Source organism: Rhinatrema bivittatum, chromosome 6, assembly GCF_901001135.1.
Source record: "Rhinatrema bivittatum chromosome 6, aRhiBiv1.1, whole genome shotgun sequence".
NCBI lineage: Eukaryota > Metazoa > Chordata > Amphibia > Gymnophiona > Rhinatrematidae > Rhinatrema > Rhinatrema bivittatum.
Window position 1 is genome coordinate 18,478,332 of NC_042620.1, and position 12,033 is coordinate 18,490,364.

At 44.6% G+C, this 12,033-nt stretch overlaps 1 protein-coding gene and 1 long non-coding RNA gene across 2 annotated transcripts in view; one reads left to right on the forward strand and one right to left on the reverse strand.

Moving 5' to 3' along the window:
* Positions 1 to 474, reverse strand: part of LOC115093424 — a 20,664-nt gene extending 20,190 nt beyond the window's left edge. The window contains exon 1 of the long non-coding RNA XR_003857307.1: positions 400 to 474. This is a non-coding gene — a long non-coding RNA (uncharacterized LOC115093424). The remainder of the gene's footprint in view (positions 1 to 399) is intronic.
* Positions 456 to 8,836, forward strand: RPL37A (ribosomal protein L37a). The gene is made up of 4 exons (XM_029605116.1): positions 456 to 610; positions 2,140 to 2,268; positions 7,210 to 7,292; positions 8,677 to 8,836. The coding sequence occupies exons 1-4, from the start codon at positions 608 to 610 to the stop codon at positions 8,738 to 8,740; spliced, it is 279 nt and encodes a 92-aa protein (XP_029460976.1). The 5' UTR covers positions 456 to 607; the 3' UTR covers positions 8,741 to 8,836.
* The last annotated feature ends 3,197 nt before the right edge of the window (positions 8,837 to 12,033 follow it).

Sequence of the window (12,033 nt, forward strand, 5' to 3'; positions counted from 1 at the left end):
AATGGGACCGAGTCTTTTCTACAGACTAAGGTTAAAGTCTTTCCAGATGTGGGGCAGACTCAGAGGAAGCGCAGACAATTTTTATTGATGAGAGAAATTGGCCACATCAGGACGGTCAGGACCCGGTTTACATTTGCAACCTAATGTGTGCAAACATCCCTCATGAGTATGCATCGTGATTATCTAAAAAAAAACCCCAAACAAACCATAACTGGGTGTGGGGGAGGAGGAATGCTGAGGCACAGACTTGGGACCATCAAAACAGGGGCTCCCCAACTTGGCAGCCTTTACACAACGTTCCCGTACGAACCCGTCGGAGAACGTACGTTCCCACCACCAGCCCTCACACTTTCAAACTTGCCGCCACTTCCGCTTCCTTAAAGCGTGGCAGTCACTCACCTCGCGCTAGTGGCAGTTGGGAAATCGTCATTTCAGCGCGCCATCTTTCCAGCCATGTTGACGTCACCAGCACGCAAGGAACCATAGAGTCAGGCGCAGGAAGCCAGCGCTCTGGCTCTTCTCGCTGATTCTCTTCTGCGCTCACCGTGTCGTCACCTAGCGCCTGCGCAGTGGGCTTCTTCCTCTCTTGCCGGGCTCTCTAAGGAAGATGGTGAGTAGAGGCTGGATCTGCGTTTGCTTGTTCGCTTTATCCGGTGCCATCCTCGCTCCTGTAGCCGCCTGCGGGTCTCCGCGCTCAAGCCCCAACCCGCTGGGCTCCGCGGGCGGCCTTTTCTCCGTGGGATGTGCTGACCGGCGGCTCAGCAAGCGGTGTCCGGGCCTCGGGCCTGCAGGACTATGCGAGAGGAGGCTCCCCGCCCGTGGCCTGTTCCTCTGAAGGCCGGCGAAGTAACGTTGTCCTGCTCGGGTTTTCGTCTCTGAAGCGGCCTGTGAGACTGCGGCACAGTTAGAGCTAAGGAGGCCAGTGCCAGAGTAACCCAAGGCAGCACAGGGGCGGGTAGCACCTCTGATGTATTAAAGCTTAAGCCGCCGTTACTTAATCTCTTCCCTTTTTTCCTTCATTGAATTTGTTGGAAGTTAGGTCCAGGGAGTATTGGATCAGACTGTAGGTATCTGTCATCCCTGAATGGGGAGGTAGACACCCCCCTCCGTATTCGTTATATTATGTGGTATTGAGGTATTTTATGGTTTTCATGATATAAACTGCTTTGGATTCCGTTTTTGGGGGGAATAAGCAGTTTATATAAATAAAACCCAGAACAATTCTAGCCCTGAAAGAAAAACAATGTACAACAACATTCTTGAAACAATCCCTTTACTTTTCACACATTGTTTTTCTGCTGTTTCTTTGTGACCCCGGCCATTTCAGTGCCCTTGAGTTTTGCTGATTTGCTGCTGTGTAGTTTGTAATTGAGTGAGGATGCAGAGAGCGTTTGGTTGCCATGCCCCTGGTTATTCACCTGCTGGTCTGCCAGATCTTTCAATGATAAGATATATCTAAGTCCCCTATATAAACGCAGTAAGATGTAGCTTAGGACCAGGGGTATTTATGGTAACCAACCTATGCAAATGAGTCTTGTTCTTAGGCCATATGCATGCAAATATGTCTGATAAAGATTGTAGATATTCTGGAAATCAAAGTGGTTTGTACCAGTCTCTCCCTGTAAATTGTTGGCTTGGAATGAAATACCTTAGGCATCTTATTTGAAAGCCTGGCTGTGCTCTGAAGGAAAGAGGCGCTGAGGCAAGTAAACAGAGCACCAGCGCCTTTCAAATCAGCGCAAGTAAACAGAGCACCAGGTCACCAGTGGTGACCTGGTGCTCTGTTTACTTGCCTTCAGTGGTTGCGCAAAAAAAAATGAGGATCATAACAGACTTTAGAATAATTAAGTACCATGGGGACCTTCAGGAGAAAGAAGTAAATCACTTTCTAGGTTTTGATGTGGTGTCACTAAACTAGGTGCAGCATTATAGCACAGCCTATTAGAGAAACTAGTTACCGGTGTTTTGATATTTTGTGGCTGGTCCTGTGATATTTGTCATGTGGAATGGATAAAGTTTGGCAAACATTGGTTTAGAAGCCTCAGGCAGCTGATAAGCTCATGGAGTGCCTTGATTAAAGCGATAATGCTGGCAAAAAAGAATTAGGTAATTAGGATTTTTTTTTTAAAATAACTGCAGGCTAAGCGCACCAAGAAGGTCGGGATTGTTGGTAAATATGGCACCCGTTATGGAGCCTCCCTAAGGAAAATGGTGAAGAAAATTGAAATCAGCCAACATGCTAAATACACATGCTCCTTCTGTGGCAAGGTGAGTGGCTTCTGCCATTGATTGTGTGCAGGGCTAGGAAAAATCCCAGTCCCTGGTGCCCACTGAAGATATATAGCTGGGGCCTGGGCCAGCAGAGTCCTGTTGCTGCACCCAGAAGAGGGAATGCTGGGAGGAGTGCTCTGAAGGGGGGGGGGGGGGGGAGCAGAGCACCTGGGAAGGGGAGAGCAAAGAAAAATGAAAGTGAAAAGAAGCAGAAAAAATATTTTAAAAAGAACAAAATAGGCAAAAGGGGAAAAATAAATTTCCCTGGTTCCTAAACATTTTTGACTGTTGCCTAATTTTTTTTTCTAAATATTTTCCATCCCTGTTCACATTGCAGGGCCAACATCTGGAAAGTGGTTTTACAGTTTAAATCTCATACCATAGAGCAACCTTTTTGCCATTGGGACATACCTGATGGACAATGCTTATGTGCTTGATGCACTGCACGCTGTCCACCACAGCTGAATTAAAAAATAAACAAAACAAAACTATTTCACAGTTAAAAATGGGACAAAAGAAAGATAAAATGCTTGCTTTATTTTTATTTTTTTCCCAAGCTGTTATTGAATTTATTTTTTTTTACAAGCTTTAATCTTTGCTTACTTCAGGGAGAAATGTGGGACTGATAAGCTGCACATGGTTTCTCTAGAGTTGAAGGATAGGAAAAAAAACTCACTGTCAGCATCAAAATATTTTGACTTATTCTGGAGTGTATACAGAACATAATTCAGATGTTTCCCCTTTCAGCTCATCATACAAAAAATATATATTCAAATTCTGGTATCACTTTCATAATAGCAACTCAAAAATCCCTCCACTGCCATACACTTTCTAAAGTAAAAAAAACCCCCAACAAACCCCTGCACAAAAAGACACTTAGAAGCCCCATTTTCACCTTGGCATATCCCCTTCAAGTCCTTTTGCAGTTTCACACATCTCTTCATCCCATCCCATCTTTCTATACCCTGCCTCACTCCAGCCCATCCAATACTCCCTTAAATTTACTGCCCACAAAATCACTTAATCCCATCAATCTCTCAATCCTACAAGCCTCTTTTTGGGGGTGGGGCATTTGCCACCCCTGGCTCCCCTTCTCCAATTTCAACACCACTGCATTAGGCTCACATTCTTGCTCTCTCACTCCTTTTCAGTACCTCTCCCCCATCAGTCCCCCTTTTAAAAACTCTCTCCACATGACAATTAGAGCCAGCAAGAGGAGGAAAATGGGGGGGGGGAGTCCTTTGATCAACCTTCTCATCCCTTGCTGCTCTCGCCACATTTCCAAGCGAGGCTGCTGGCAGCAGTGATCATGGACATGGGGGGGAGAGCAGGTGGTGGCAGTGATCGTAGTGGCGGCACAGGATATGCCCACAGTTATCGCTGTGGGAGTGAGATGGCATAACTGCAACAATTCCAGCTTGGCTGGCAGTGGCACTAGTTACTGGGGTAAGAGAAAAACAGCAATAGGGATCAGCGACTGGCATTTTAAGTACCTGGCTCCTTGCTCTGCACTCTCCTCCACCAGCAGGCTCATATTGCTGTTATAGAAAGCTTAGACTTACTGTCTTCAAATGTTGGTGACACTGGTTGAGAACTGCTGCCCTAGAATGAGGTGCCTATACCTGGGTCTTATTATAAGGCACAGACTGCTTTGTTTATTTATGTAAAACATTGATATTCTGCCATTAGCAAGTTTTCAGCAGAGCACAGCACAAGTATTAAATCTACATAATTGGAATACATCATAATCACTAAAAGGGCAGAAATTAATACAGGTAAATAAAAACAAGATGTAGTAAAACAGGACCTTGCTTATCAAAATTAGAGAAGGCCTGATTAAAAACCAGAACTTTATTCATTTTATGTAAATGTAGCAGTCTTGTGACTGCAGTTCAGGAGGGGACACTGTTCCACAATACTGGAGCAGCCAGTATTGCCCGAGTCTTGGCCAGACGTAAAATCTTTAAGGAAGGAACTTTTTTAAATTGTGTGTTCCAGACAATCTTGGAGTATCCAAGAGTATAAATCAAAAGTGCTGAGTTCAAGTGAACTGGAGTGTCTCTAAACGGTGCCTTGTAAGTTAATGCCACTAACTTAAACCAAACTCCCCAACCAATAGGCATCCACTGTAATGCCTGGAGCTTTGGCGTAATATAAGCGGTACAAGAAATTCCAGTAATCTGCTGTGTAGAGGTATTTTGAATTACTTGCAGGACCCCTAGGGTGAATTTCAGTGCCTTTTTATCTAGGCCTACCTAATCCAAATGAGATAGGCCAAGTGACTGTACAACGGTCTGAAAATCATCAGTAGAAAAGAGAGGTTTCACGTGCCGCGCTCATTTTAGTTTATAAAAGGCCATTTTAGCCTTTTATCTGGGATTTCTTGGTTGGTTGTGAGTCTAAATATTGCGGATCTAATTTAAAAAAAACCAAAACCCATGTGTTCCTATTTATTTGTATGGTTAACAATCTCTGGGTGGGCAAAGAATACTGGTAGCTTGTTTTTCTAATTAAATGTGAAATGAGTGTGACCTTGTATCACTTTCTGTAAGAGCAGAAGAAATGCCACACTGGGTCAGACCAGAGGTCCATCAAGCCCAGCATTCTGTCTGACAGTGGCCAATCCAGGTCACAAGTACCCAGCAAAATCCCAAAGAATAGATCAGGTTGATTTTGCTCATAACCAAGGATAAGCAGTAGCTTTCCAAAGACTACATGGCTAATAATGGTTTATGGACATTTCCTCTAGGAACTTATCTAAATCCTTTTAAACCCAACTACAGTAACTGCGTTCACAACATCCTCTGGCAGCAAATTCCAGAGTTTAATTGTACACTGGGTAAAAAGGTACTTTCTCGGATTTGTTTTAAATGTGCTACCTATGAGCTTCATGGAGTGTCCTCTAGTTCTATTTGAAAGGATAAAGAACTGTTCCCTGTTTACCTGTTCCACTCATCAAGGGCCCTAACTTGTTTATTTAGCTTTCCCTCAGAGGGGCGCTGTTTCATCCCCTTTATCATTTTGGTCACACTTTTCTGTACCTTTTTTCTAGTTCCGCTATAATTGTTTTATTTAAGTTGGAGTGACCAGAACTGCTCATAATACGTGACATGCAGTCACTCCATGGATCCATACAGAGACATTAAAATATCCTTTTTTTTTTCCTCTTCCTTTCTTTATAATACCTAACTTTCAGGGTCGTTTATCATTTTGGATTAGAGTCCTAACGCAAGTGATAATGCCATAACAAGCGCAGTAAATAGCGTGACACATGTTAGTATGCAAATGTGATATTTGCTATGCAAGTGTAGGGAGGAGTAGCCTAGTGGTTAGAGCAGTGGGCTACGAACCAAGAGACCAGGGTTCGAGTCCTGCTGTCGCTCCTTGTGACCTCGGGCAAGTCACTTTAGCCTCCATTGCCTCAGGTACAAACTTAGATTGTGGGAAATACCTACAGTACCTGAATGTAAACCAATGTGATATCTCAGATCGAATGTTGGTATATAAAAATAAATTTTAAAAAGTGGCAAGAGTTTGGGTGGAGTTAATGGTAATGAGCAGCTCCTAATGATAGTTAACGCACAGCATTGCGGGTTTTATCGCCAAAAATTACACCTTTTTTTCCGGTGCGTTGTGCTTTTCTCTAAGGCTGCTGCTGTGTAATCACTGCCTGATCCCATGCCTAGGAGAGGGAAGATTGCAGCCTCAAGAAGCCCAGACTGACACAGAGAAGGCAGGGAAGAGTGCAGCTGCCTCTCACCACAAGGAGCCTGAGGCTGCAGCAAGCAGGGTGCTGACCACTCCTACGTGTGCTGGAGCTGGCCTGACTGTGCAGGGGATCATAGTGGGATCAGCACTCGGGAAGGAGGGGGAGCATATTAGTGAAAGCACTTGGAAAGGGCATTAAGAGGGAGGATGTGCTACAAACTGCCACTGCAACCTGTTTTATTGGGATCTTTGTGTTTTGTAGGGGGGTTTTGAAAATGCGGCTCTGACCTGTGCTGAGATGTTTGTATTCTTAGTTAATTAGTCCTGTACTGAGTTTACTTAGATGTTGTGTTCTTAGTCCTCTTGTAGACGTATTTTGATATTTAGAGCTTCTTGAAGTCTCCTTCAGGCCAGAACTGTGAAAGCTGCTATAGCGCAACACATGTTCGTATGCAAACTGAATGGTGCCTTTCAGATATGTTGTAACCTGCCTTGGATGACTTTCTCACTCGAAAGATGGATACTAAATCCCAAATAAAGAACAGAACAGTTGGGAGAGGAAAGGAGGGATAGGACCAGGGAAGTGGCCACAAGGGGAAGAGGGCAGGAGGGAGGGCACTTGGGAGGGGGCTATGGGAGATGCTGAACTCAGAGGGGCCATGGAAGAAGGGTGGGGGGAGGGGAGAGGGTAGAAGGGAAGTGGCCAGTAGTGCAGAAAAGGCAGGAGGGACAAATTGAGGAGGAGCTGTATGGGGGAAAGAACAGGAGGCAGCGCACTCAGGCAGGGGCTGTGAATGGAGGGAAGCATGACAGAAGGGAGAGCACAGATTTTATATCAAAAGCCGTTATTTAATATTACGTTTTGTACGTTACAGATGATTCTGCAGTGCATACCAATCAGTTTGCTGTCTGGCATTTAAATGTATGTAAAAATCAGAGGGGGAGAGGAGTCTGCCAAACCTTTGGAGGTAGAAAAGGAGGGAACCCCTGGATTAGATCCACTTTTGAAAGATGTTTGTATCGGTGATTTTTATTTTATACTGCATGCAAAAGAGATGGTTGAAATAAAAGCGCTTGGATGGTCTTTGGGAATGTGCTGCCAGGAGAAGTGTGCAGCTTGTTTCATTGTATTGATGCCAGCAGTTTCTGTAACGAGCTCTTCCGATGAGAGAGCAGGAACTTGCAGGCCTTCAGATCCCCCCCCCCCCTCACCCTTTGTGTGTCTTTCAGACCAAGATGAAGAGGAAAGCTGTGGGGATTTGGCACTGTGGCTCCTGTATGAAAACAGTTGCTGGTGGAGCCTGGACATACAAGTAAGGAAGCATCCTTTGCTGCACTTTTTGGGACGTGGAGCAGAGACAACCCCCCCCCCCCCCCCCCATGCTGCAAAATCCTGGGCAACACTGCCGTCTGCTGCTGTCCTTCCCCTCTGTACCAGAGCTGCTGCGCTTCTCCGATTCTCTGCTGCCGCTCCTTTTCAGCTCCCTGCATGTGGTGAGGATATCGCAGGGTCTCGCGGGTGGGGAGGGGTTAGTGTCCACCACTCGATGGCAGCACTGCTGCAGCTGCTTTGTACGGGTAAAGAGGCTGAGCCAGAGTTGCACTGGCAAGTGCACCGTAGCTTTAGAGAGATCTGTGGGGGCAGGGAAGAGAACCATGGAGAGAGGGCCCTGAGTTTACCAGTATTGTGCGTTTGACCCTGACACTTGTACATTGGCTTCCTAATGAGACATTGTCCCAAGTAAAATCAAGGTGTCATTTTGTACTCTCATGTTTGCTGGCCAGGGTCAGAAGAATAGATTGAGCAGAAATCCTTCAGAAGTGTTCCTTTAACTTTTTAATGCTGGTTTTGGAAGGGATTCGTTTCTCGTCCTTGCTTATGCTGGTATAATGTTGTGAGGGCATTGGAGGCAAACTCTGCTCCTCGAGTTAAAAGATATCAGGTTTTCTGGATTTCCATAGCAAATATTCTTGAGATATATATATTTGCATACTTTTGATCAAGAACCTAGCTAACTTGCATAGTTTGGCTAATCTGAAACGCAGACCTGATTGTGAGTCCTCAAGGACTGGAGTTCACCATTGCAGCTGTAAGGTCCCCACCTCTCGTGTTCATTCTCTTTTTATTGCTGGAAAATAAAAAAGCTATCGGTGTAGGAACACTTGAAGAAAGAAAGGAGATGAACATTGAGTGAAGCAGGTTGAAGGCCTAACCCTGGCCTTCCTGTGAACCTGGACGTGACCAGGCTTTTAATGTGCATAGCACTGCGAGACTGTGGATTTATAATTGCTCTTTTCTCACACAAGTCCTATACCAGGCCTGTAAAAAAAAAAAAAAAAAAAAAGTACACCTGTGCCTCAGTAAATGCCCCCTCAAAAATTGGTGTGGATTTCTAATCACACCTCATGGGAAGATATAACGCTGTCATTTTAGGATAGCATGTTCTTTTAAACTTACAAATGGTGACAGAGGCCACATACGATGCTTGGGCATTGATGTCTGGCATGTAAAGTGATTCTGTCTTACTGTGGGTAAACGTCAGTAATGATTATTTTGGCATCTGTATGGTACCTAAAATCAGGGAGCTTTTCCACAAATTACACTCCTCTCCCAGAGAGCTCAGTCTGAGTGGGTACCCGAGGTTGATACTTTGCGCTTTGGTTAGTATGTCATTCACACACCTTCTTCTCTTTCAGCACCACCTCAGCTGTCACAGTGAAATCAGCCATCAGAAGACTCAAGGAGTTGAAAGACCAGTAAAAGGGTTCAACCTGCCTTTCTGTTTGGACAAATCAAGATCTTGTACCATCACTCAGTTGGACTGTGATGAATAAATTGTTCTGTTGTGTAACAGTGCCTTGCATCCCTGTTTTCTTTCAAGTTGAGTGTTCATGAGCTGCAGCTGCTGCTACTTTGCCATACTGAAGTTTTAACTTTTTTTTTTAATTTGGTAGGATAGGAAGAGAGCTGCATAGTTTGCTGGATTGCCTGTCAGCGATTAAGGCACTGGTTCTAAACTGCTGCACCTCACCATGACCAAAAAATGTTTGCATAGCTGTGTGGGATGTATTTTTGTACTTCCTTATCATCCTGCTAGACCAGTTGAAATGTGGGTTTATGCCACTCTGCCAGCAGATGGAGCCACATAACCTCTATTAGAAGTGCTGCAGATGCTACATTTGCCAGTGTTCTTAATTCCCAGGTCATTGGTCCCTGGGCCTGTTCAATTATGTATATTTCTTTTTATTTCAAACTGCCGCATACATAGCTTGTATCAGTGCAGGAAATGCACCTTTTAATTAAATACTGATTTAGTTCCCAGGGAATCTGCCTGCAGGCGCCTGGCGGGGGTAGAGAATGCAGTGGGGGCAGTAAAGTAGTCCCCTTGTTTGAGCTAAAAGCAGCATCTCCATGGGATCTGGGTAACCTTCCCCTGCCTCGAGCCTATTTCCCTTTTCTCTCTAGGTAGCGTTGTTAGGTAGCATTGATAAAGCTGCTTTGTTGATCTGATCATATCAAGCCTATTCTACATCAGCCTTGCTGGCTCCCATTAGAAAGTAGGATAAAATTTAATACTTTCTGCTTTTGTCTTCAAATGCTTGAATAAACATGTGCCTGAATACTTCCCTTACATGACCTCGTTCAGGTAGGTCATTTCCAACAAGTGGGTTATGTACCTCTGCCAGAAGTTGGAGACAGCAAAAGCTGACATTGGATATATAGTCCTGCCCGTATTCTCCGTCTCCGGCAGATGGTGGACATCCATTTCCCTTCAGGGGATTGCCTGTAATTTTAGAAAAGAAAAAGGAAGTTGGAAAGGAAATGTCTGTTGCACCACTTGCCTCCTGAAGTTCTACCGTGTGGTTCCTCCCTCTGTCGAGTGCCTCTGAGCCTGGTAGCCTTGTCTGGCGGGGACCTGAATTCCAATTAACGGTTGCAGGCTTTGAGAGGCTCAGCGGTGAAGGCTTTAGCCCTCTCCCTCTGCAGCGGGGACTCATTCCTGCTCTCAGCCAGAGAGGGCTGAGCTCAGGTAAAACTTTAAAAAAGACAGGAAGACAGCAGGAGAAGGGTCCTTTTTCCTTGGGGTTCAGCTGTCCTGCTTATGTCGCGGGAGTTCTGTGAGGAGAGAGTGCAGTCGTGGTGGGCTCAACCGCCGTCTGTCTAGGCCCTGCTTCCAAACTTCTCCCATTTTGGTGCACGGTAGGCCGCAGAGTACTTTCACACGCTTTTTTGCTGCAGGTCCAGTTGTGCGCCTTTTCTTGTTTGTATGTGCAATTGGGTGTTCCTCCTTCTGGACACACATCTTGCGTGCCTAGTTTAGGCGTCTGTCCTGAGCGGCCTAGGCACATGGACTTGGAACGCGCATTTGTGCATCCATATTAGAAGCGCTTGTACGGGGAAGCGAGCGAGAGTGAAGGAGGGGGTCGTTGCCCTCCCCGAGTCCTACCAGGTGCCGAGGACCCCGTGGAATCATCTGCCGGCAGGAAGTGCTGGGGGCGCGGCTGAGTGACGTCAGCAAGGGCGTCCCTCCACCGACGATAAGAACAGCGGAAGTGCGGCGCACCACCGCCGCCGGCGCGCCTCCTAAGCCGCGCGCTCCGAAGGGGCGCGCGGCTTGGTCCGGCTTAGTCCGGAGTCCGGTGTCTACCTTTTACATTTTACGAGCGATTAACTGTTTCCTATTCATGGGCAGGAAAAGGAAGGCAAAAATCTTTACATCCTCACCAGTGCCACAAGATCGCACTGGCCCCATGGACCACCATGTCACTCGACTGGTGGAAAAGCCACAAGAGGACAGTTTGGGAGCTGTGTCCTTAGTCTCCCTTAGTCCTGGCGATGGACCACCTTCTCCACCCCAACCGAATCCAGAAACATCAGGAGAGACAGCAATCAATCTGGTAGGAGCAGTCTATGGGGAGTCAGGAAGGTTACAACAACCTGACACCTCTTAAGACTGAAGATATAAGACCTTCCTTATCTTTAGAAGTATCTAAAGTTAAGTTACCAGTTGATATACAATGTAGTATGGACCCGGTAGCAATACCGGATAATTTTACATTGGCTGATTTAGGGCGAATGATATCACGGCTTGATCACAATGTTGTCTTGATGAATAACTCCTTGTCCACAGTAATTAATGCAAACAGGGAGTTAATAGAAGTACATACTAAGAAAATTACTCAATGTGAGAAAGATGTTAATGTTTTGTCTAATAAGGTACAATTAATGCAGAATTCTGGTAATGTGTTTATTCGTGATAGCATAGTCATGCATAAAGAAATTGAACATATAGAAAATATGCTAAGATCAAAAAATCTAAGAATTACAAATTTTCCTTTAACACATTTATTATCTCCAGAAGAGATGTTTAAAAAATTCTTGAGAGAAATATTACTTTATGAAGATAAAGCTATCCCAAAGGTATCTAGAATATTTTATTTTCCCTTTAAAAGAACTAAAAAGGAGGAAGAAAATGTGGGTACAGAAACACCTTCTAGTATAGGGGTACCTACATTTTTGGAAGAATCCCTTGACATAATAAAAGAGCTACCCTTTTCCTTTATAACAGAGCAGGACAAGGAGGGAGTATTCAAAAAGTTTTTTGGTTGTAAAGATGTGCCTTTTTGTGGTCAAAAGATACAAATTTTCCCTGACGTGGCTCGGGCCACACAGTTAAAGAGGAAACATTTCCTGAAATTAAAAGATCAAGTGCTGGCGCTAGGAGCCACTTTCTTTTTGAAACTTCCGTGTTTATGTTTTATTACATATCAGGGTAAAAAATTTGCCTTTTCTGACCCATCACATCTAGAGGTATTTTTGTCAGATAAAAATCAAGCAGTGTGTTCAGAGAATGAGGTCCAATAAAAGTAAAGCACTCCTTCTCTCTTAGGTGAAATTTGTACTAGGAGTTCATTTTTAGAAAAGAATTCCTAGATTATAAGATATATATGAATAAATATATATTATTTCCTTAACTTCCCCCTATTATATGATATGTTTGCAAGTATAAAGAGTTGGTTATATATTATATGATGTGAATATTGAATGTATAA